This window comes from Mustelus asterias, chromosome 3 (assembly GCF_964213995.1).
Source record: "Mustelus asterias chromosome 3, sMusAst1.hap1.1, whole genome shotgun sequence".
NCBI lineage: Eukaryota > Metazoa > Chordata > Chondrichthyes > Carcharhiniformes > Triakidae > Mustelus > Mustelus asterias.
Genome location: NC_135803.1, coordinates 56,443,515 through 56,469,908, shown reverse-complemented (window position 1 = coordinate 56,469,908; position 26,394 = coordinate 56,443,515). Strand labels below are relative to the sequence as shown.

At 43.6% G+C, this 26,394-nt stretch overlaps 1 protein-coding gene across 8 annotated transcripts in view; it reads left to right on the top strand.

The window, feature by feature from the left end:
• ift80 (intraflagellar transport 80 homolog (Chlamydomonas)) overlaps positions 1–26,394 on the top strand; it is a 253,918-nt gene that overhangs the window by 202,354 nt on the left and 25,170 nt on the right. For all 8 annotated transcript variants that reach the window (XM_078209021.1, XM_078209026.1, XM_078209020.1 and 5 more), the window contains 3 exons: positions 14,068–14,203; positions 15,976–16,123; positions 17,196–17,367. In XM_078209021.1, coding sequence (XP_078065147.1) covers positions 14,068–14,203; positions 15,976–16,123; positions 17,196–17,367 — 456 coding nt within the window. The remainder of the gene's footprint in view (positions 1–14,067; positions 14,204–15,975; positions 16,124–17,195; positions 17,368–26,394) is intronic.

Sequence of the window (26,394 nt, the reverse complement as noted above, 5' to 3'; positions counted from 1 at the left end):
TGCATTACCTGCGACATGCACTCCCCTTCTTGATCCACCCCTGCATGACCCCCTCCCCCACCCCGTATGATTCCTCCTGCATATAACCTCCCCCTCCCCCCCCGCTCCATCATAGCCTCCTGTCAAAGCTACACCTCCCTGGCACTGCCCTGGCATATTTGGTGCCCAACTGGCACTGCCAGGGTGTCTGGCAGGCATTGCCAATGTTCCAGGTGCACACTGCCCAGCCATGCTCCTGACCACCCAGGAGCTTCGGTGGCCTCCAATCCCCCTGGCATGGCCATCGCGCCTGGCCTTCGCTGGTGGAGGCCAGTACTGATTCGCACTGGTGTGACCTTGCACCGGAGAGGTGGAAACATTCTGGGAGGGGGGGAACAATCGCGTGCCGAACTCGTTAATGATATTGAAATGACTTTCAAATGAAATCAATTTCATGCTAATCCACCTTGTGCTCTTTCTGGGCACGTTTGCGCTAGTAGAAAGGAGCCAGGGTCATTGCAAACCATTTGGCGCTAGGCACGGAACAGATTTTCAGACCCACGTGCGATTTTCCAGGATTGGTGTAATATGCAGCAGGTGCAGCAAGATCAGAAAATTGCCCCGAGATAAAATCAATTGATGCAATTGATTTTTCAAGACACATTACTATGCAAGTAGACTGGTTGAAAAGAAAACAAGTTATCCTAAACAATTTGAATTCTCAAATAGGAATATTCCATTCATTTCACCCGAGCTGGAAACATTTCATGTAGACCTATTCATTTCTTAAATAAGGATTTCAATCTCTCTTTCTGTTATCATTCCAAAGTTTATGCAATGAATATATGGCATGAATTTCTTTGTCATTGTCAGGACATTAACAGTGTAGGACAGTTTATCAGGCTGCAAGATCACATGGAAGCCATTGCTATCTGATTTTCCCCCATTAAAATGCTCTACAAAAAGTGAGGTGACGGTCTCAGAAATAGCAAACAGTTATTACTGGATAGTGCATGCAAATAACCATCAAAAACCAAAAACGTAACAGCAGCAGTTGTAAACCAAAGCTTTCGATCAAGCCCAATACATTTGTTTAAGGATATTACAGGTGTTCTTGGATTGATGCTAATGGAGTGGATTTGTACTGCTTGACTATTAGGGAACATTTGATCAAATGATCCCAGGTGAAAGTACTACACTTTCGATTGCTGACAGGTTCAGGAAAGTATCTGTTCCCCTGGACTGGTTATTGTTCTTTGCATTCAATTCATGCGCTGTGACACTGAAAATCACACTGCAGTAAGAAAGATGCACAAGTTCTGGGACCCTTGCTGTTTGTCATTTTCATAAATGACCTGGATGAGGAAGTGGAGGGATGGGTTGGTAAGTTTGCTGACGACACCAAGGTAGGTGGTGTTGTGGATAGTTTGGAGGGATGTCAGAAGTTGCAGCGAGACATAGATAGAATGCAAGACTGGGCGGAGAAGTGGCAGATGGACTTCAACCCGGATAAGTGTGTGGTGATCCATTTTGGCAGATCCAATGGGATGAAGCAGCAATATAATATGAAGGGTACCATTCTTAGCAGTGTAGAGGATCAGAAGGACCTTGGGGTCCGGGTCCATAGGACTCTTAAATCGGCCTCGCAGGTGGAGGATGCGGTCAAGAAGGCGTACGGCGTACTGGCCTTCATTAATCGAGGGATTGAGTTTAGGAGTCGGGAGATAATGCTGCAGCTTTATAGGACCCTGGTTAGACCCCACTTGGAGTACTGCGCGCAGTTCTGGTCACCTCATTACAGGAAAGATGTTGAAGCCATTGAAAGGGTGCAGAGGAGATTTACAAGGATGTTGCCTGGATTGGGGGGCATGCCTTATGAGGATAGGTTGAGGGAGCTTGGTCTCTTCTCCCTGGAGAGACGAAGGATGAGAGGTGACCTGATAGAGGTTTACAAGATGTTGAGAGGTCTGGATAGGGTAGACTCTCAGAGGCTATTTCCAAGGGCTGAAATGGTTGCTACGAGAGGACACAGGTTTAAGGTGCTGGGGGGTAGGTACAGAGGAGATGTCAGGGGTAAGTTTTTCACTCAGAGGGTGGTGGGTGAGTGGAATCGGCTGACGTCGGTGGTGGTGGAGGCAAACTCGTTGGGGTCTTTTAAGAGACTTCTGGATGAGTACATGGGATTTAATGGGATTGAGGGCTATAGATAGGCCTAGAGGTGGGGATGTGATCGGCGCAACCTGTGGGCCGAAGGGCCTGTTTGTGCTGTGGCTTTCTATGTTCTATGTTCTATGTTCTAAGTGTCAGGAATAGACTTAATATCCTACGATTAACTTTAAGCCTACTAAAGTGAACACGTAAATCTGAGCCTAAACCAAAAATAAAATTATTCTGCTTACCCTATAGTGTAGTGGCTGTAGTAATTAGTTTAGCAGAACAGCAATATGTATAGTTGGCTAAAGTACTTCTTAGTTAGGGAGGGGAAATCAATCAAGGCTTCACTAGATAGACATCTCCTGATTTCCATTGCAAAATGCATCTGCTGGGGTGTCAAGTACGGTTCTAATATTTTAAAATGTGTCGTTACTCACTGCCATGGCTCACACCCAACCACATCGGCAAGCACCAGAGAACCGCTGGAACCAATGCCACTTCAAGCATCAATACCTTCAAAGTAGTACTGGTGCTGGCTAAATTGGCAAGAAAGAAAATTACTCTGTTTATAGATAATCTGTATCCACATTAAATCATTGTTCTCTAATTCAATGAAAAAAGTGATATAAAATTGTCTCATGAATTTAAAGAGGGGAGAGTTTCACTGTCAGTATTTATTTTGTAAAATTAAAGGAATTTTAAAAAAGTTGGTCTTATTTTCTTCCACCCAATTTCATCTTTAAAGCATACATTTAATTTAAACAGTGGTTGGTAGCATTAGCAGGAGAATTGGCATGAGAACACAACCTCATCTGTGTGAGCTGAATTCACAAATTAAAGACTGAAATGACACAATACTAAACCATTCTGGGCTAATGGGTTTATCTATTCTATTGGTAGTTCAACTGCTCGCACTGCGAACTCAGTGACTCCAGCAGACTACTTCTGCTTGTCATCAGCACTCACTGTTTAAACAAAGGACAGAAGTAGATAGAGAAAATGTTGCAAGTTAGTCATCATTAATTTTTAATTTAGCATTTTCAAGGTGCACCCAACATTGGAAAGATGTACCTTTGGCTGGAGATCAAATCTGAAGGCCAGTTTTTTAAAGACCTTTGAGGCCCACATATCTGAGGATTGGCAAAGACTAACCTTTTACACATTTTCAGCCTCATGCTAAGAGTTCGACAATAGGACAAGTTATTTTATTTGTGAGAAGTGAGTAACTCGATCTGTTACAGACAAGATAGCTTATCTGCTGCGCTCTAGTGGTTAAATAAAAATAAGTTTGAAAATGTCTGCTCTTTCTGTTACATACTTGAGTTGTTGTTGTGTTTTTGCATGGCCACTTTAAGAGTGCAAACGCAAGATCACCCCATTATGTCATCAGGTATTTTGCAGGTTTTGCCTTAGTTGAGATCCAGCCCTAAATAACGAACTGCTCTTCATAAACTTCTTGCTGTTTTCCACAAAACCTATACTATCATCTTCAGATTCTTCTTAACAACATCTAAAGCAAAATTTCCCACAAGATGAAATAAAACTGGTGACGAGTACAGATTTAAAGAAAAGGAAAAAAATTGAAGCCACACTTACCATTGGAAGCGTGAACTCAACATTTTCGAGGGTCGGGGGAAAATCAGCCACAGGTCAAGGGTTCATTAAATCACCATCTAAACAGTTCCTTGGTGAAGAATCACAGCACCACACACAGGACCATTCAGAGTTCCCCAGTTTTGCTACTAAAGAGGAGGCTGAGAACTACCTTTGATCTACTCTTACCATAGAAGATAGTCCGAGATAGTAGAACGCAATCAGCATTCGCAAATTTTAAGAAGAGAAGGTCATTCTAAAAGTTGCTTGTTTTGACAAGGAAAGCAAGTTCTGGCATGCAGCTATAGAGTGGTACAAAAAGTGGGTTCCTGCAACTGTATTGGCTCAACCTGGCCCTGTCTCCAGTACAGTACAAACTGAAGATGAACTAGTGATCGTTAGCTACACGCATCAAATGCACCAGTACCGCGTATGCCAGAACTACTTCAGGATGAACCGCTATCCATAATATTGGATACAATATTACAGAACAGGAAGTGATAGACAGAGCTCAGCGATCCCACAACGAACGGATCAGATCTAAGCTCTGCAGTCCTTCCACAACCAGTCGAGAATGGTGGTGGACAATTAAACAACTCACTGGAGGAGGAGGCTCCACAAAAGTCCCCATCCTCAATGATGGAGTTGCCCAGCACATCAGTGCAAAAGAAAAGGCTGAAGTATTTGCAGCAAGCTTCAGCCAGAAGTGCCGAGCGGATGATCCATCTCGGCATCCTCCAGTGGTCCTCAACATCTCAGATGCCAGTCTCCAGCCAATTCGATTCACTCCACGTGATATCAAGAAACGGTTGGAGTCACTGGATACTGCAAAGGCAATGGGCCCTGATAACATTCCGGCTATAGTACTGAATAAAGAACAATACAGCACAGGAACAGATCCTTCGGCCCTCCAAGCCTGCACCGATCATGTGTTCCTAACTAGACCATCCGTTTGTATCCCTCTATTCCCAGTCTGTTCATGTGCCTATCTAGATAAGTCTTAAATGATCCTAGCGTGTCTGCCTCAACCACCTTGCTTGGTAGTGCATTCCAGGCCCCCACCACCCTCTATGTAAAATACGTCCCCCGCATATCTGTATTGAACGTTGCCCCCCTTACCTTGAACTCGTGACCCCTTGTGTTTGTCATTTCTGACCTGGGAAAAAGCTTCCAACTGTTCACCCTATCTATGCCCTTCATAATTTTATAAACTTCTATTAGGTCGCCCCTCAACCTCCGTCTTTCCAGGGAGAACAACCCTAGTTTACTCAATCTCACCTCATAGCCAATACCCTCCATACCAGGCAACATCCTGGTAAACCTTTTCGGCACTCTCTCCAAAGCCTCCACGTCCTTCTGGTAGTGTGGCGACCAGAACTGGACGCAGTATTCCAAATGTGGCCTAACCAACGTTCTATATAACTATAACATCATATGCCAACTTTTATACTCTATGCCCCGTCCAATAAAGCCAAGCATGCCATATGCCTTCTTCACCACCTTTTCCACCTGTGCTGCCACCTTTAAGGATCTGTGGACTTCCACACCCAGATCCCTCTGTGTGTCTATACTCCTGATGGTTCTGCCATTTATTGTATGGCTCCCCCCTGCATTAGATCTACCAAAATGCATCACTTCGCATTTATCTGGATTAAATTCCATCTGCCATTTCTCCGCCCAATTTTCCAGCCTATCTATATCCTGCTGTATTCTCTGACAGTGTTCATCACTGTCCACAACTCCAGCAATCTTTGTGTCATCCGCAAACTTACCAATCAGACCAGCTACATCTTCTTCCAAATCATTTATATATATATATATATCACAAACAGCAGAGGTCCCAGTACAGAGCCCTGCGGAACTCCACTAGTCACAGACCTCCAATCAGAAAAAGACCCCTCCACTACTACCCTCTGTCTTCTATGGGTAATGATGTGGAGATGCCGGCGTTGGACTGGGGTAAACACAGTAAGAGTTTTAACAACAGGTTAAAGTCCAACAGGTTTATTTGGTAGCAAATGCCATTAGCTTTCGGAGCGCTGCTCCTTCGTCAGATGGAGCGGAAATGATTTCCTCTGGATCCACTGGGTACTGGATGTCTCCGAGAGGGTAGGAAGCATATTTAAAAAGGAAGGTAGTCAAACGGATGTGATTGTACACATTGGTGAAAATGATGTAGGTAGGAAGAGCAGGGGGGTCATACGAGAGAAATTCAGGGAGTTGGGTGCTAGGCTAAAAAGTAAGACCTCCAGGATAGCAATCTCTGGACTGCTCCCGGTGTCTAGTGCAAGTGAGGCTCGGAACAGGGAGATTCTACAGTTGAACGCGTGGCTAAAGGACTGGTGCAAGAGGGAGGGTTTTAAATTCATAGATAACTGGGAAATCTTCAAGTCAAGATGGCAACTGTACAGAAAGGATGGGTTACACCTCAACTGGAAGGGAGCAAATATCCTGGCTGGGAGTTTTGCTGGAGTGTTTCGGCAGGATTTAAACTAGTGTGGCAGGGGGGTGGGGAACAAAACAGGAGGTCAGTAAATACTGAGGCTGGGGTTGAGCTGGGGGCCAGGGCAAGGCTAGCTAAGAAGAGGAGCACTCTGGAGGAGGAGGACCTGACTGGGCCTGGAGGTCTGGAGTGCATCTGCTTCAATGCGAGGAGCGTAACGGGTAAAACGGACGAACTTAGGGCCTTAATGCTTATGCGGAATTTGGATGTGGTTGCGGTGACAGAAACTTGGTTAAAAGAAGGACAGGACTCGCAGCTGAATATTCCGGGGTATAAGTGTTTTAGGCGAGACAGAGGAGGGGCTAAAAAAGGTGGGGGAGTAGCGATATTAGTTAAGGAGCATATTACCGCGGTGCAGAGGGTAGACAACTTAGAGTGGTCATGTACTGAGTCGCTGTGGGTGGAACTCAGAAACAGGAAGGGTGCAGTCACTATGCTGGGGGTGTACTACAGACCACCCAACAGCCCACGGGAAGTGGAGGAAAGGATATGTCAGGAGATTCTGGATAGGTGCAGAAAAAATAGGGTTGTTGTAGTGGGGGACTTTAATTTCCCTGGCACAGACTGGAAAGTGCTTAGAGCTGGGGGTCCGGACGGGGAGGAATTTGTAAAATGCGTACTGGAAGGTTCTTTGGAACAGTATGTAGATAGCCCGACTAGAGAGGGGCTATACTGGACCTAGTTCTGGGAAATGAGCCCGGTCAGGTCGTCAAAGTTTCGGTAGGGGAACATGTGGCAAATAGTGACCACAACTCTGTTAACTTTAGGATAGTAATGGACAAGGATGAGTGCTGTCCTACGGGCAGGGTGCTAAATTGGGGGAAGGCTGACTATAGCCGGATTAGGCAGGAATTGGTGGATGTTGATTGGGAGAGGATGTTCGAGGGTAAGTCCGCGTCTGGCATGTGGGAGTCTTTTAAGGAACTATTGATAAGGCTGCAGGATAGGCATGTGCCTGTAAAAAGGAAAGATAGGAAAGGTAGGATTCGAGAGCCGTGGATAACCAGGGAAATTGAGGATCTGATTAAAATGAAAAGGGAGGCGTACGTTAAGTCCAGGCAACTGAAAACAGATGGAGCTCTGGAGGAATACAGAGAGAGTAGGAAAGAACTCAAACGGGGAGTTAGAAGAGCAAAAAGAGGTCACGAGATGTTCTTGGCAGGCAGGATTAAGGAGAATCCTAAGGCATTCTGTTCATATGTTAGGAACAAAAGAGTTGTCAGGGAGAAAATCGGACCTCTCAGGGACAAAGGAGGGGAATTATGCTTAGAACCCAAGGGAATAGGGGAGATCCTAAATGACTACTTTGCGTCGGTATTCACGAAGGAGAGGGGCATGTTAACCGGGAGTGTCTCGGAGGGAGGTGTTGACCCGTTAGAGAAAATCTCCATTACAAGAGAGGAAGTGTTAGGTTTTTTAGGGAACATTAAAACTGACAAAGCCCCAGGGCCTGATGGCATCTATCCTTGACTGCTCAGGGAGACGAGAGATGAAATTGCTGGGCCTCTGACGGAAATCTTTGTCGCTTCTTTGGACACGGGTGAGGTCCCTGAGGATTGGAGGATAGCGAATGTGGTCCCGTTGTTTAAGAAGGGTAGCAGGGATAACCCAGGAAATTATAGGCCGGTGAGCTTGACATCCGTGGTAGGGAAGTTGTTGGAGAGGATTCTTAGAGACAGGATGTATGTGCATTTAGAACGGAACAATCTCATTAGTGACAGACAGCATGGTTTTGTAAGAGGGAGGTCGTGCCTTACAAATTTGGTGGAGTTTTTTGAGGAAGTGACAAAAACGGTTGATGAAGGAAGGGCTGTGGATGTCGTCTATATGGATTTCAGTAAGGCATTTGACAAAGTCCCACATGGCAGGTTGGTTAAGAAGGTTAAGGCTCATGGGATACAAGGAAAAGTGGCTAGATGGGTGGAGAACTGGCTTGGCCATAGGAGACAGAGGGTAGTGGTCGAAGGGTCTTTTTCCGGCTGGAGGTCTGTGACCAGTGGCGTTCCGCAGGGCTCTGTACTGGGACCTCTGCTATTTGTGATATATATAAATGATTTGGAAGAAGGTGTAACTGGTGTAATCAGCAAGTTTGCGGATGACACGAAGATGGCTGGACTTGCGGATAGCGAAGAGCATTGTCGGGCAATACAGCAGGATATAAATAGGCTGGAAAATTGGGCGGAGAGGTGGCAGATGGAGTTTAATCTGGATAAATGCGAAGTGATGCATTTTGGAAGAAATAATGTAGGGAGGAGTTATACAATAAATGGCAGAGTCATCAGGAGTATAGAAACACAGAGGGACCTAGGTGTGCAAGTCCACAAATCCTTGAAGGTGGCAACACAGGTGGAGAAGGTGGTGAAGAAGGCATATGGTATGCTTGCCTTTATAGTACGGGGTATAGAGTATAAAAGCTGGAGTCTGATGATGCAGCTGTATAGAACGCTGGTTAGGCCACATTTGGAGTACTGCGTCCAGTTCTGGTCGCCGCACTACCAGAAGGACGTGGAGGCATTAGAGAGAGTGCAGAGAAGGTTTACCAGGATGTTGCCTGGTATGGAGGGTCTTAGCTATGAGGAGAGATTGGGTAGACTGGGGTTGTTCTCCTTGGAAAGACGGAGAATGAGGGGAGATCTAATAGAGGTGTACAAGATTATGAAGGGTATAGATAGGGTGAACAGTGGGAAGCTTTTTCCCAGGTCGGAGGTGACGATCACGAGGGGTCACGGGCTCAAGCTGAGAGGGGCGAAGTATAACTCAGATATCAGAGGGACGTTTTTTACACAGAGGGTGGTGGGGGCCTGGAATGCGCTGCCAAGTAGGGTGGTGGAGGCAGGCACGCTGACATTGTTTAAGACTTAACTGGATAGTCACATGAGCAGCCTGGGAATGGAGGGATACAAACGATTGGTCTAGTTGGACCAAGGAGCGGCACAGGCTTGGAGGGCTGAAGGGCCTGTTTCCTGTGCTGCACTGTTCTTTGTTCATAGGAAGATATTTGTGGTTGTAGCAGCTCCAGGACATCTCTGCATGAGTCCCTCAGGGTAATGTCCTAGGCCCAGCAATCTTCAGCTGCTCATCAATGACCTTCCCTCCATCATAAGGTCAGAAGTGGGGATGTTCGCTGATGATTGCACAATGTTCAGCACCATCCATGACTCCTAAAATACTGAAGCAGTCCAAGTTCAAATGCAAGGAGATCTGGACAATGTCCAGTCTTGGACTGACAAGTGGCAAGTAACATTCACGCCACACAAATGCCAGGCAATCATCATCACCAAGAAGTGACAGTCTTACCAACGCCCCTCGACATTCAATGGTGTAACCATCACTGAATCCCCCACTGTCAACATCTTTGGAGTTACCATTGACCAGAAACTCAACTGGACTCACCGCATAAACACAGTGGCTACAAGACCAGGTCAGAGGCTAGAAATGCTGCGGCGAGTAACTCACCTCCTGACTCGTCAGAGCCTATCCACCATCTACAAGGCACAAGTCAGGAGTGTGATGGAATACTCCCCACTTGCCTGGATGGGTGCAGCTCTAACAACACTTAAGAAGCTTGACACCATCCAGGACAAAGCAGCCCGCTTGATTGGAACCACATCTGCAAACAATTCAATCCCTTCACCACCGATGCTCAGTAGCAGCAGTGTGTACTATCTACAAGATGCGCTGCAGCAATTCACCAAAGATCCTTAGACAGCATCTTCCAAACCCATGACCACTTCCATCTAGAAGGACAAGGGCAGCAGATAAATAGGAATACCACCACCTGCAAGTTCCCCTCCAAGCCACTCATCATCCTGACTTGGAAATATATCGCCGTTCCTTCACAGTCGCTGGGTCAAAATCCTGGAATTCCCTCCCTAATGGCATTGTGGGTCAACCCACCACCTTCTCAAGGACAACTAGGGATGAGCAATAAATGCTGACCAGCCAAGGATGCCCATGTCCCACAGATGAATAAAATAAATACAGCATCTACGACTACGGATCAATCAGCAGAAACTGAGATTGCTAAAGAATCCTTTGCTGCTACTAGTCTTCGTTCTGTGCAAGAGGCTGTTACGCCTTTTGGGGTAGAGGCATCCACTAAGGTCAAGAGCAACCAAATCGCTGAAGTGTGTAGGCAACCAGTGAGAAATCAATGCGCACCAGATTGTCCTTTCTATTGATTGTATTGTTACAGTGTAATAATGCATTGCCTGCCACATGCTGAACATTTTGATGACTGTATAAATACTATAGTTATTTGTTGTTCTGGACATTAGAAGTAAAGGAAAAGGGATGTTACATTTGAGATGTGTGGTTGCACTTTGAGTGCCATCACATGATCACTTCACGACATCATTGGATATTTTGCCGGCTTTGCCTTAGTCGAGATCCAGCCCTTGCACAGTAAACACTCTGAATAAACCTGCTTGTTGTTTTCCACAAAGCTTACACGTATCAACTCCACATTCTTTCTATCAACATCTAAAGCAGCATATACAACACTTTGCATCATCTCTTTTCCTGTTCTCTTTGTTTAGGATATTGTACTTTATTTGACTTTTTTTGTTATTCAAGCTAACATTTCTTAACAGTGCGCTCTTACGCTCAATTTGGACTTGGTGTGATTTTCATGTGGTTTAGAAAGCTTGCCCTGATAAGTTGCAAGGCCTCACTGGTGCATTCTCTGGGGGTATATCGGGGCATCTCTTCGTGCTGCAGAAACTTCAAAGAGTGAAGCACATTCCAAAATATGCACAAACATCACAAATAATTTTAAAATTTGGGAAGAAAGTCTCAAATAGCTATTAGTTTTCCTAGTTGTTCATGCAAAGAGTCTTGCGCCGTTTTTGGCATGAGTTCTGGACACCTATACCGGAGTCTTTACTAATATGGCACGCACGTGGCACACTTCCAGCATTAAATATGTGTTTGGTGTGTGTTATATTGGACATTAGAGCCTCCAGGCACACTATCAATTAATTTATAAAAAGGAATTAATTTAAGACAATTCTTATAAAACAGCTCACAAGAGTCCAAGAGAAAGACAAAGGGGTTATAGTTTAATGTCATGATTTCACTGATGCTCGCTCTTACATTAACAGAAATTCTTGACTACCAGACCCTTATTATCCTGCATAAAGTTTTCTCTTATTCTGGGTAAATGGTAAATTTTGGATAAGATTGAATCCACTTACACATATTTTAGAAAATCAGTCAAGTTGTGCATTAGCCAAGGGAGCATTAGTACATACCAGTCAGATATTTATAAATAAGATATAAATTGTAGTTTAATGATATGCATGTTGGATGTCACATGGTTTAATAAGAAAGAATTAGTCCCATACAGTTCGGATTTGTTCCTAAGATACTGAAATCTTGAAGGAAATAGAAGCAGTAGAGTCAAAAAAGAACCAGCAAGAGAAGTGAGGGACGAGGTAAAATTCTTTGTTACAGAACCTCAAAATTTTAAGTAGCTCTGGGAATAATGCAGTAAAAAGATACAGTTGGAGTAATTAGTATTAGCCAACATAATGGAAGCTACTCCAGTTTTTAGGAATAACCAACACTCATTATTGGTTCGAGTGAAATTAGTAAAGAATGGCTTATGTTTATTTAGTGTCTTATCAAGTCTCTCCAAAACATTGTACATGATTTTCTGGCCCTTCCTGCCAACAAGATCTTCCAGTCCCACCCACATCAAGTTGTCAGGCAGAGGGATGGGCAAGTCACGCAAAACTCTGCAGGCATCAATTGGACCGGAAGATCATGCTGGCGGCCAACGGCGACCCGTCTCCACTGCCGGTAAACAGCTGGAGGGAGCCGCAAAATCTGGCCCATTGTTCCAAAGCATTTCACAAGTAACTATTGAACAGTGCACTGTCTATCGTTATGTAGACAATAATGGGCCTGGAAAGAGGAGAACCACCAGGGCCCATGATTTCTCTCCCTAGCCATCTATGTAGGCACACAAGGCAGCCAATTTGCATTTGGTCTGATCCAACAAAGAGCAGTGTGACGACAGAGCAGTTTTATTTTGGTAGTGATGTTTGTCAAAGGAATATTTGCTAGGACGTCTCTGCTGCTCTTTGAAAAATGATAAGGGACTGGATATTCATGGAGTCGGGGAGACTCTGTGGACCTTAGCAATGGCGGGTGGGACCAATTCCAAGATTCATTTGCCTAATCCCAGTGTACCCATTCCTGTGCCCCCAACTTTTTCAATGCAGGGAAGGAGTGTGAGCTCATTCACTCCTGACTTGGCTGGCTCCATTAGGGGGTTAGGCATCTCCAGGTCCCCAATCAATTTTGGTGGAGTCAAGGTAGCTTCTGGATAACTTGTAGCTCTAAGCTCCTCAGAATCATTCTGAACTATAGTCTGCAGGAATCTTATTACAGATAACGTCAGATGGTCTTACCTTTTCCCCCACATCAACCCATGCCCCTTCACCCACCTTAATGGTTCCTCCTGGCCTCCATGTCAACCTGTGTTCCTTCATCCAACCCAATGGCCTCTCATACCCTCCATGCCACCTCTAGATTTTCATTCACCCAGTATACAGGGCGGAATTTTACTGTGGGCGGAGCAAGCCAGTAAAATGGCACAAGAGCTGAGAAATAAGGATCGCGCCCAATTTCTTGATATTGGTGATCCTACCGGAACCGGATTTCCGACGAGATCAGCCTCTCGCCCATTTCCAGCAAGAGGCTGAATGAACTATTTAAATTTATCAAAATGTTGATTTACATGTTGTTAGCAAGCTCACCGTTCAGTCATCCAGGTCCACTTGCCATTATGCCTTTGCCGGGAGTGGTTCTCTCTCGCGAGGAAAACACCTGTTCCCCATGAACGGGGAACAGTTGTGTTGCTCTCGATGGTAGAACCGGAGGCCATTAAGGCCGCCCCCGGGAAGCTGAGGGCAAGGGTACAACCCCTTGGGTAGTACCAGCCTGGCACCCAGGCAATGCCCACCAGGGCACCTTAGCACTGCACCGGGGGTGTGACCTAAAGGGGCGGGGTCTGGGGGTGGCGAGGCCTGGGGGCACGGGGCCAGGCCAGGGCAGCCTGATCAGGGAGGGATGGGGCCCGGCTGCCACTCTGCTGCGGCGCAGCTCTGATCGGTGGTGGTGGGGGTGGGGTGGGGCGCCTACTGCCACTCTGCAGCTCCAATCCAATCACTGGGGTGAGAAAGCCGGGTCAAACATCACTACCAAAATAAAACTGCTCAGTCATCACACTGCACTGATGCTCTGCATCAGATCAGTGGGGGGTGGCGAGTGTGATCAGTCTGGGTGGCACGGGCTATATTTCCGGGCGGCGTGGGGCTCGTGATCGGCTACGGGCCCCTATGATTGCAGTGGGGGGGAGGGGGGGGTGGAGAGAGAGGGTTTGGCTGACTCCAACAGCAGAGGCCTGACAGCTTTCTGTCTCTCTCTGTCAGACCTCTGCTATTGCGGAGGTGCAGACACAGAGGTTTGCTCCTTCTGCTGCTGGCTGGTGAATTAAGCCACTCCCACTGCCTGTAGGAGCTAGAAATGGTCTACCGCATTTTTTCATGCAATATATGTACAAGATTGGATGTAAAAGCGAGCCCAAAAACAGATGTGCAACTCTTCCATTTTCACGCTAGCTAAACACTGGGATTTTGCATGTTGCAGAATGTGCATGATCAATATGCATGAATCTGAGGCATATTTTGGTAATGAGCTTACTGCATCATATATATTATTAATTACACATTAACAGAACAAAGCATTCCGCTCACAAATGCCAATGTATTTGAATAACTGTGAGCGTTCAGTTTATTATTATATCTGGTAACCTGTACTGGTTGTTACAGATAGAAGTGATGGAAGTTGCACTGGATCAATTTGGTTCACCCAGTGAAAGAAAAATTGCCATCATTGACAAAAATCGAGATCTGTACATTGCCTCCGTGCGTAGGTTTGGGAAAGAACAAAAAATCATCAAAATTGGTAGGTAGTTCAATGAACAATTGTCTCATCATGAATTTTCATCTTTCTCTAGTTTCCCCCCTATCTCCACTCAGGCCATCCTCAGCCCATTTTGTCGATAAAAACCACTTTCTGCCCCCTCCTCACTAATTCCATTAATCTGCTGGCCAGCTAACTTCCCTTCCTGGCTCCTGTATTAGCTGATCTTAAAAGTTTTCAGTCCCTTCCCTTTCAAATCTGCCATCATCACCACACTTCTCAAAAAGAAACAACTCTTAATTCCTTGATCCATACAAATTAATGCCCCATCTCCAATTTCCCTTGTTCTCCAGAGTCTGTGTAAGTGTTGTTAGCTCCCAAATCCATTTCCTTCTTGATAAAATGGGAGAATTCTGCCCAATGTGAGTCTAAATGTGGTGTGGGCATCTCCGACGGTGCCTTTCCCGCTGGCCAGAATAATGGGTCCTGCTCCAGATTCTGTGCTTGGAACCTTATTAATTATGCAAATTCCCCTCCGAGTCACCTAGCAGGCCAGCAGTTGATTCGTCCACCCGCCATCAGCTGGCAGGTTCAGAGGTCCTAGTGCCATTTTTAAATATCAGCCCAGCAAACTCACAACAGTCTCCAGCCCAGCTGTCTTCACCAGACTTTGCAGGATGTCAACCACTAAGAATGAAAAGGCTAGCAGCCTCGAGAAGAAATGTTTTCCTCGATTCAACCACCGCTCCCTAGAGCCCAGCATCTGTGAGATGCCCATGCCCACCTCTATCCACTGCATCAGCTGTCATTGTGCGTCCCCTATCAGTAAATGATGTGGTATCCCTTTCACCCCCTTGTTTATGAGCTTTTCTTGCAGCGTCAGATCATGAGCCCTCACCCTAACATCCCCCCCCCCCCGCCCTTCCCCCATCCTTGGCAACTTGTACAGCACTCCTTCAGCATTGCCCCCTTGTCTTTGTCAGGCCACCCATCCCAGCGTCCCAGCCTCACCTCGCACTCCACCCCTGGTAGAACCTGGGACTGGACTCGCCTTGTGCATACCACTCTTTAGCAATCGGGTTTTAGACTGACTTAATTCCACACTGGTGTGACGCAAGATTGAAAGGACTGATGTAATGCTAGTGGACAGCTGTTTCAATGAGCATTCATGAGATTAAGTGATGTTCACTCCACCGGCCAGCGGGAAGAACGACCTGCCATTAACCCACCATCGGGAGAATTGCTATGTGATTTTATGCTGGTGGATTTCCAACTTTTGGCTCCTGTTAGATTCTTCACTCCCAACTGCCATCAAACCCACCGTGGGTAAAATGGAAGAATGCCTCCCTTTCTGTTTGAATTCTTCAAGTCAGGTTTTCACTCTCACCCCAGTACCAAAAGTCTTACCAAAATCACAAGTGACATCTAAGGTGATCGACAAAGGTAAACTATCCCACCTCACCCTTCTCAATTTGGCTGACATGCTTGATGAATTCTGCTCCAACACCTCTCCTCCATGATCCAACTAGGTGAGGAATTGAAGTTTAATCTCCTGGAAAGAGTTGCCAGCAACCCAGGAGAAAAATCATCAGGGCACTATTAATATTGCCTTTGTTCGTTAGTTGTAAAAGTACCAGAGCTTGGAACAATCAGAGTGGCAACACATTGTTCATGCTACACAAGGAATATCTCACAGAGTTGCTTAAATCTTCAAATAAATGCATTAAAATTGAAACAAGTTTTAGTTATTAAAAAAGAAACACAGTTTTAACTAAGATCATACGTTTAATAAGATATTTTTTATTTTAATTCAGGTACTATGGTGCACTCTATAGCTTGGAATGACAAGATCAATATATTGTGTGGAATGCAGAATATGTATTTTGTAGTTTGGTATTATCCAAACACAATCTATGTGGACAAGGAACTTCTATCCAAAACAGTTTATGAAAAAGATGCAAGGTAAAACTATTCTCTGAAAAGTTCAAAGAATGATTGTATGTTATTTCTCCACAAATTGTAAACAGAATTTGCAAATCATAGAATCATAAAATCCCTACAGTGCATAAAGAGGCCATTTGGCCCATCGATTCTGCACCAACCTCAATCCCACCCAGGCCCTACCCCCATATCCCTACATATTTACCCGCTAATCCCTCTAACCTACACATCTCAGGACACTAGGGGGCAATTTTAGCATGGCCAATCAACCTAACCAGCACACCTTTGGACTGTGGGAGGAAACCGGAGCACCCGGAGGAAACCCACGCAGACATGAGGAGAATGTGCAAACTCCACACAGACAGTGACCCAAGCCGGGAATCGAACCCAGGTCCCTGGAGCTGTGAAGCAGCAATGCTAACCACCATGCTTCCTTTTTCAGCCAGGTAACCTCTAATTCCCAAATGGATTTTCACAGTGAGGGTTACTGTGGAACCTCTCTATGTAGCCAAACTTGGGCAAATCTTCTAGCCTCATTTAAATCCTCGCAGACTTGGTCTCTTTAATCTGAGCTCCCACCCACATTTTGCATGGTGAACAATAGAGACTGGCTATCTCCATGTTAGTATAAATTTCATGGGCCTTAAGTCCAGGTAGAAATACTAATTTTAGCTATTATCTGTATCCCCAACTTCATTTTATTCAGGAAATAAATAGTCTAAACTACTATCATTTATAAAACCTGATATTCGAAACACCTCACTGCGAAACTTGCAGACTAAAAAGCTATCCACCACAATTCACCTGCTCAGGTTATAACTTATAAGTGTGAATAACATACATCTTCTTCCCAGAAAGACAACTTGGGCCCTCATTTAACCTTTCATAACCAAGCCACCCTGGCTTGTTGTCAGACAGGATTTGGAACAGGTCATATGACCTCCTTCATTCCTCCATTTTATTCTAAATTAAAGAGAGACTCCTAAAACAAAACAATCTTACACTATTACAAATATGACGTTTGTATGTTAAAAGCATAGAACAGAATAATAGCAAATGAGGCATTTGAATCTATGGAAGCTTTGTTTTACAGTGAATTTGGGAAAAGTCCTCAGATTGTCAACTATGTGGGAAACCAGGTGACAGTTAGAAGAGCTGATGGCTCACTGATATATACAAGTATATCACCGTATCCTGCTATCCTGCATGAATATGTTAGTGCCTCACGGTGGGATGATGCTGTTCGTTTGTGTCGCTTTGTCAAGGTATTTGCAAAAAGATTTTTAATTAATTCGTGGAAAAAATTTTCATTGCAGCATATAAATACTAATGTTCCATTTACTGTAAAACCCTATTGTATTAACAAGCGGATGCATATTGTAGATAATGGTAAAATATAAATTATACTAATAAAATTCCATTTAAAAAAGCAATATATAGAAAAATCTCAGTGGCCCAAAGCTTCAGTTAGCATCGGGTTTCCGATGCTGATCAAATAGAATCCTATCCAGTTACCTGCATACATTGGAAATGCTCCGACTTCCAATCCACAATGAAGAAGAATTCTCTCATCCCAGGAACCCTGTTAGAGAGCAGCAAAGAGATCATTGCAGAAGCCACACCCCTTTTTACAGCATTAGCTGCCATATGGTAAGTTTAAATATCCAATATGAATATTAGTGAATGGGTAAGTGGGTATGGCTTGTAAGATAAGTGAGTCGGGTGGATGAAGTAAGTGGGTAAGTGGTTGAGATGGTAGGGTGGCAGGTGGGTGAGGCGGGAAGGGTGTGTTAGGGTACAAGATCAGAAACCCCAAAGGTATATAATTAAGTCAGACTAGACCTCTACAATTTGCTATTTTGGCATAATCTGAGGAAATGATGTTTCACTCCAGGCACATTTCTACTGATATACTGGGAAGTTATTATCAAAACAAACTTTATTTAACAACATCATTTAACTATAACAAATGAATTAACTTAGCATTTTAATAATTGAACAATACTTAAACATGGTAAGATACAATTTTTAACTACTAACATAAAAACAAAGAAAATAGAAGCAGGAATAAGCAATTTGGCCCTTCGAGCCTGCTCCGCCATTCATAATGACCATGGGTGATCATCAAATTCAATATCCTGATCCCACCTTCCCCCATACCCCTTCATCCCTTTAGCCCCATAGAGCTATATCTAATTTCTTCTTGAAATCAATATAAAATAAAAGCAGGACTTAACACTGAGTTGCAATTCAAACAATATTCCTCTTACAGACTTGAAACCCCTCTTCAAAATCAGTTAACAAAACAGGCTTACATGCTTGTACTTAGGTTGTCAGTCCTAGCACTCTCAGAGCACTTCTGGAGAGGGAAAGACAGAGAGAGATATGTCTTGCTTCTTTTACAACCAGGCAGCAAACTGCTTGTTTTTTTTCAATGAAAGAGAAACTGGGTATCTTTCCTGCAAGCTTAGCTCCTTCCATTAACACATGACTTGGTCCCTGGCAATCAACCTGATCAAGTCCCTACTCTGAAACCCCAAGGGAAAAACCAAGTAAACTCAAATCCATTAACTCTGTTTAGACAAACACACTATTAGCTAAAATGAACTATTATCCTGCAGTCTCAGCATGGAGCTACATGTTCTTTCATAAAAATTGACCGATTGCAACAAAACGCTGCCTCTTACAAGAAACATGATATAAATATATTCCTTAAAGTTACAGTATCATCACAGGTGAGAATTGGATGAGGTGGATAGGTGGATCCAGGAGTAGGTCAGGAGGGGTTGTCTGGTAAGGTCAGGGTATTGGGATGGTTAGTCAAATGGTGAGGGCAAGTCAGGTTAGGTCAGAGGAGGAGTCTGATAGTCAGGAGATGAGTAAGGTGATGAGGGCTGGTCAGGTTGGGTGGAGGTAGTCAGGGAAAGCGGGGGGATCAGGGAGGTTAGGTCGTAGGGTCTAATCAGTTTGGGTCAGGGGTGGAGTGAACCTGAGAGTCAGAGGATAGTTAAGGATTCGAGTAGGGGTGAGGAGGGGGTAAGTTTTATAGTTACAAGAATTTAGACTAGGTATTTTTCAGTCCAACCATCCAGGTAAGTAATCTGGAACTGTCCAAAGTCTCTGAGACTTTTATGGAGGTTCCTGGGGAACGGGGGAATTGCATGTTGGTTCAAACATCCCAGGAAATTCCATAATTCTCATAGAATCAGTGTGTCTGGACTTCCTTGAGGTACTGACTTGCATCTTAGGCAACATCTGGTCTCTGATGATTGGAGTTGGTAGATCTGGGCCCCATAAGTCTGAAGCAGGCAGTTTTTCTTCTATTATCTTTGGTTAATACACAGTATACAATTTCCATATTGTAGTTGAAACTTATTCCCAATGTTGTTTGCCGATCATAGTATTATATCTGATCTCACTGTTCAACTTGTTAATCATGTCCTCATTGCACTGCACTCACTGGGGCATACTTTGTTACCACTGTGTAGGGTATGGTAGACATTGGAAATGTCATTGCAGATGCAAAGACAGCAAGTTGAACTAGTGAAAATTCATTTTCTGTGGCCAACAGTATTAACCTAGAAGTTGCCTTTGCCAGTGTTAGCAGATGAATGTTTTTGTTCGACATTCTTCTCTCTAGTATTTTAATACAGTTGTAATCTACTTTAAAATAATTGAACATATTCGTTAAAATAACAACAAAACCATGCTACTAAAATATGTTAAGCATTGAATGACTAATATTGCCATATGCAATTTCTGGGTTATGGTGATTGTAAAACATTTATGGTTGCATAAAACTCACCAGTAAAAGTTGACATGCTCTATTTACATGGATTTGTTTCATTGTAAAGATGCATCGTTGTGTGTTCTGCAATACAATAAATTGCTTGTGACATTCTGCTTAATGTTATTAGGAAAATTGTTCTCGAACAATTATCCTATTGTATCTGCATAATGTTTTTAAGCAGAAGGTATTCATCAAAGTATTCGACAAGCAGCAAAAAAATATTTGCCATCATCTGATAAAAAGCAATCTTTGCTTTCCAAGTAATTTGGATATTACCTCCCTCCTGGAATTTTTTTTGGAATGTTCAAGTGTAACTTTCAGAGAAAACAATTCCTCTGTAAATTGTCAAAAGATGCTAAGGCAGACAAAACATTAACTATTTAGAGACTACACAGAATATATTGGTGCAGCAAGATTCAATCTGAATATGCATTTGCACATTTGATAAAATGATATGTCCATTAATTCATACATTTTAAACTAATGCAAGATAATTATAATCTAACCTGAAATTCAAAGCAGGCAGAAGAGTGGAAAGTGGATAGATCCTTGAACAAGTAATATCAATTGAAGTGGAACGGAGTTCCATTGGTATTCCACCCTGTACATAGTGTCCAGTAAGTTACAGCGAGAGGGTGGTGTGGTCGGCGGGGAAGCAAGTTGGGTCAGGAGCATGGTGTGGAGGGGGAAGTGAACAATTCATCAGCCCACCCACATTTGTCAATGAGAGAATACCTGGGGGAGTTCGCAGATTATACAGACATTTTGCTCAGTTCAACCTTATAAAGCCTCACACAAGCTCTCAGCGAGAGTTCCATTGATGTATTTGAAAGGGTCACAGGTCTTGCGGGATAAGTAGCTTATATCAAATGTAAGAAATAGGAGCAGGAGTGGTTCAGAGGGTCTTGAGTGTGTTTCATCATTCAATAAGATCACAACAGAATATCTACATCAACTCCAGCATGGAATGGAATTTAAATTAAATTAATAAATCCGGAATTATAAAGCTAGTTTTAGTAATGGTGACCATGAAACGGTTGTTTTGATTGTTGTAAAAGTAGACCCATTTGGTTCATTAATGTCCTTTAAAGAAGAAAATCTGCCGCTCTTTACCTGGTTTAACTTACATGTGACTCTAGATCAACAGTAATGTGGTTGACTCTTAACTGCTCCCTACAATGGCCTAGCGAGCCACTCAGTTCAAGGGCAATTAGGGACTAAATGCTGGCCAGGGAGAACTACATCCCATAAACAAATGAACAAAAACTGTATTCCTATTTCCCTTGATTTCTTTAGTGTCCAAAAAGCTATCAACCTCAGTATTGAATATACTCATCAACTGAACCTCCACAGCCCTTGGGGGAGAGAATTCCCAAAGACTCTCAATATTCTGAGTGAAAATATTTCTCCTCCTTCAGAACAGCAGATCAACAAAACTTCTTTATTTATGCACAGTGATGATTGGATTTCTGGGTCCTTCTGCTGGGGCAGCAGTGGGCCATCCCAATATCCATTGCTGGAAAAAGGCAGCCACCAATGAAAAATCACTTATAGATGGCCATGCAAGTGACCCTATGTATGAAGTTTGAAGCAAAGTCTACAGCCTTTGCTTTGGGTGGACAGAAGTTATAATGCACTGATGGAGTTGTACTGTCACATTTCAGCTTTTAAGACTTCTTAAAACATTGGAGATTTATTCCAGGAAGTGTAACAGTGGAGAATATACACCATAAACTTGAAATCAAAGCTTACCTGCAGATAAATCAAAATGGTGATTAGATATTTTTGTCTGTGGGTAACTGAAAATGAATATAAGCACTTACAATGGAAAAGCTATGGGTGTGAGTACATGCAGATATAAGATTTTTAAACATATTTTGCACATACTTACACCTAGATACAGAGAATGACAGCTACACTGTTTATTCCTTCACCCTTTTTTTTAATGGAAGTTGAATTTTGAAAATAAACAAGCATATCTAAGGGAAATATAGGCAGGGACAGCATAGAGAGAGAGACAGGGTTCAGAGTAAGAGAAAGAGAGTGTTGGGTTTAGGAACAGAAGGTTGAGGGAGAAACAGGTTCAGAGAGAAAGTGAATGAGAGACTGGGAGAAGGGTATAATTGTCAGTGCTCACTCAAGCTTTTTAGGACCTTGTCACTTTCATGGCAATCCATCTATTTGGCATTTCTCGTCATCTAGATTCCACTAAATTGAGATCCAAGTCTAGCCAGTTCATACTGCAATATGTCATGTGTGTTCTCATCAACAAATATATGTGATGGATGGAATAGTTTCTATGGCTTTGTCATGACTTGAATGAGCAGTAGCTTTAACCATTTGACCCTGCATCCTTGGTGGATACAGACAGACAACAGCACCTAAAAAAGAGTGAGAGAGAGGAGGACCCAGAGACAGATAAGTGTCTAAAAGAGCGAGAGAGAGGAAGACCCAGAGGCAGCATCTAAAAGAGTAGCAGGGAAGAGGTTCAGAGACAGACAACAGTACCTAAAAGAGCAGGAGAGAGGAGGACCAGAGTCATACAACATCAGCTACAAGAGCGGGAGAGAGAAGACCTGGAGACCAGCAGCAGCACCCAAAACAGCAGAAGAGAGGAGGACCCAGAGACAGACAGCAGCGTCTAAAAGAGCAAGAGAGAGGAAGACCTGGAGACAGACGGCTGTACCTAAAGGAGCAGTCGATAGGAGGACCCTGATATCGACAGCTGTACCTAAAAGAGAGGAGAGGTGATGTGAAGGGCAGGTGATGTGTGAGGAAAGATATGATCAATTATTTGATTTATTATTATCACATGTATTATGATGGGATGAACAAAGTCAGGAGGGGTGAATAGTGTCAGGTGCATGAGTGATGGGAGAACACTGTCGATGGGGTGAGGAAGAAGTGAATACTGTTGGGGAGGTGGGGGTTGGTTATTACTGTCAGTAAGGAGAGGTTGTGCAGTATTTGGTTTAAAACACTAAGCCAATGAACTGAAGCCAGTCCTCAAGGGTCTTTCACAATGAGAAAAGGGTGTGTGGCTGCACTAGAATTACACTCAACAGTTGGTCATTTGACTCTATTCATCCCTGAATCCTTGCTAGACCTGGCATTGTAAGCTGCAAAGCCTCCAGACTACACTGATTGAAAGATCTGGGTCGAGATTTTAAACAATCATTTTCAGAACTCAAGAGATTACAGTCAATTCATGAAACATTCCAGGAGACATTGGAAGCAGATAGCTTTGAATCATTTAAATACAAATAAGATTAATTTATTTCAAGAAATATTAATGTGGGATTTGTATATGTGTAATCTAGGACATGTGGTGAGCGTAACCGGTTTGGGAACAGCAGATGACCTTGGACCTATGTTTCCTAAAGTTCCTCAATAGTGGTTTCCTTGCTTAATGTCTGGTTCTGTACTTGTTATATACTGCTGATAAAGATTGATGACTCTGATTAGTCAACAACTCCATTACCATTATATCATGCATTTCCCACAATGGGAGAAGGTAACTAGGTGGAACTTGGTCTTTTTGTCTATCAATATCTCCACCAAGATTGGTGGAGTAGTGGATGAGGTGGAGGGCTGTTGTAGGCTGCAAAGAGACATAGGTAGGATGCAAAGCTGGGCTGAAAAATGGCAAATGGAGTTTAACCCTGATAAATGTGAGGTGATTCATTTTGGTAGGACTAATTTAAATGTGGATTACAGGGTCAAAGGTAGGGTTCTGAAGACTGTGGAGGAACAGAGAGATCTTGGGGTCCATATCCACAGATCTCTAAAGGTTGCCACTCAAGTGGATAGAACTGTGAAGAAGGCCTATAGTGTGTTAGCTTTTATTAACAGGGGGTTGGAGTTTAAGAGCCGTGGGGTTATGCTGCAACTGTACAGGACCTTGGTGAGACCACATTTGGAATATTGTGTGCAGTTCTGGTCACCTCACTATAAGAAGGATGTGGAAGCGCTGGAAAGAGTGCAAAGGAGATTTACCAGGATGCTGCCTGGTTTGGAGGGTAGGTCTTATGAGGAAAGGTTGAGGGAGCTAGGGCTGTTCTCTCTGGAGTGGAGGAGGCTGAGGGGAGACTTAATAGAGGTTTATAAAATGATGAAGGGGATAGATAGAGTGAACGTTCAAAGACTATTTCCCCGGGTGGATGGAGCTATTACAAGGGGGCATAACTAATAGGGTTCACGGTGGGAGATATAGGAAGGATATCAGAGGTAGGTTCTTTACGCAGAGAGTGGTTGGGGTGTGGAATGGACTGCCTGCAGTGACAGTGGAGTCAGACACTTTAGGAACATTTAAGCGGTTATTGGATAGGCACATGGAGCACACCAGGATGATAGGGAGTGGGATAGCTTGATCTTGGTTTCAGATAAAGCTCGGCACAACATCGTGGGCCGAAGGGCCTGTTCTGTGCTGTACTGTTCTATTACCATACAGTGAAAAGTATTGTTTCTTACGTGCTATACAGACAAAGCACACCGTTCATAGAGAAGGAACCGAGACAGTGCAGAATGTACTGTTACAGTCATAGCTAGGGTGTATAGAAAAATCAACTTAATGCAAGGTAGGTCCATTCAAAGATCTGACACCAGCAGGGAAGAAGCTGTCCTTGAGTCGGTTGGTATGTGACCTCAGACTTTTGTATCTTTTTCCCCAAAGGAAGAAGGTGGAAGAGAGAATGTCAGGGGTGCGTGGGGTCCTTAATTATGCTGGCTGCTTTGCCAAGGCAGCGGGAAGTGTAGACAGAGTCAATGGATGGGAGGCTGGTTTGCGTGATGGATTGGGCTACATTCACGACCTTTTGTAGTTCCTGGCGGAGTTGGGCAAAGCAGGAGCCATACCAAGCTGTGATACAACCAGAAAGAATGCTTTCTCTGGTGCATCTGTAAACGTTGGTGAGAGTCGTAGCTGACATGGCAAATTTCCTTAGTCTTCTGAGAAAGTAGAGGCATTGGTGGGCCTTCTTAACTATAGTGTCAGCATGGGGGGACCAGGCCAGGTTGTTGGTGATCTGGACACCTAAAAACTTGAAGCTCTCGACCCTTTCTATTTAAATTTTAATTAAAACAAGAGCACAAGCAAGAGAGTAAGGTGCAATAAAGGAATTAATAATCTGAATGTGGCAGTAAGGGACAGATCATACAAACTCAAGAGTGTGGCTGTAGATAAGACTAGAGATTGCAAAAATGATAAAAAGATAGAATTGAAGACACACTATCTGAATGCATACAGCATTCACAACAAGATAGATGAATTAACGGCACAAATAGAAGTATATAGGTATGATGTAATTGCCAATACAGGGAGCTGGCTGCAGGGTGACCAGGGCTGGGAACTGAATGTTCAAAACTATTCAACATTTCAGAAGAATAGGCAAAAGGGAAAAGGAAATGGGTGAGCATTCTTAAGAAAGGACAAGATCAGTACATTAGCAAGAGAGGGTGTTAGATCAGAAAATCAAGATGTAGAATCAGTTTGGGTGAAGGGACAGAAAATATCAGTGGAAGTTGTTTATAGATCAACAAACGGTAGTAGTAATTAGAAAATGGTATCAATCAGGAAATTAGAAGTGCATGTAACAAGGGCAATACAGTAATTATGGAGGACTTCAATCTGCGTATAGACTGGATAAATCTAATGAGCACTAAGGTTGTGGAGGACAAGTTGCAAGAAACTGATAAAAGAAAAGAAAATAGAATATGCAAGTAAACCAGCAAGAAACATTAAAAAAAGGTATTTAAAAAGGCAAAGACTAGCAAAGTAAGATGTAGGCCTTCTACAAGCAGAGACCTGAGAATTTATCATGGAGAATAATAAAACAAAAAAAATACTTTGGGGGAGACCTTACAAAAGTGACTGAGCAAAAACGTGGCAGATGGAATATTATGTGGAACAATGAGAAGTTATCCACTTTAGTAGCAAATACAGAAATGTACAATGTTTCTTAAATGGTGATCGACTGGTGAGTGTTGATGTCTAAAGGGACCTGGACATTCGTAGGTCACTGAAAGCTGACATACAGATGCAGCAAGCAATTATGATGGTAAATGGTATGTTGGCCTTTACTGCAAGAGGATTTGAGTACAAGAGTAAATAAGTCTTCCTGTAATTGTATAGAGCCTTGATGAGATGGCACCTGGAGTATTGTGCACAGTTTTAGTCTCCTTACCAAAGGAAAGATATACTTGCCATAGAGGAGGTGCAACAAAGGTTTACCAGAGTGATCCCTGGGGTGGCAGGACTGTCCTATGAGGAGAGATTGAGAAGACTGGGCCCTCTCTAGAGTTCAGAAGAATGAGAGGCGATCCCATTGAAGCATACCAAGTTCTTACCGGGCTTGACAGGGTAGATGCAGGAAGGATGTTTCCCTGACTGGGGTGGGGTGGAAAGGGTGGTTGTGATCTACACCCAGAGAACGCAGTCTCAGAAGAAGAGATAGGCCATCTGGAACTGAAATGAAGAGGGAGTTCTTCATTCAGAGGATGGTGA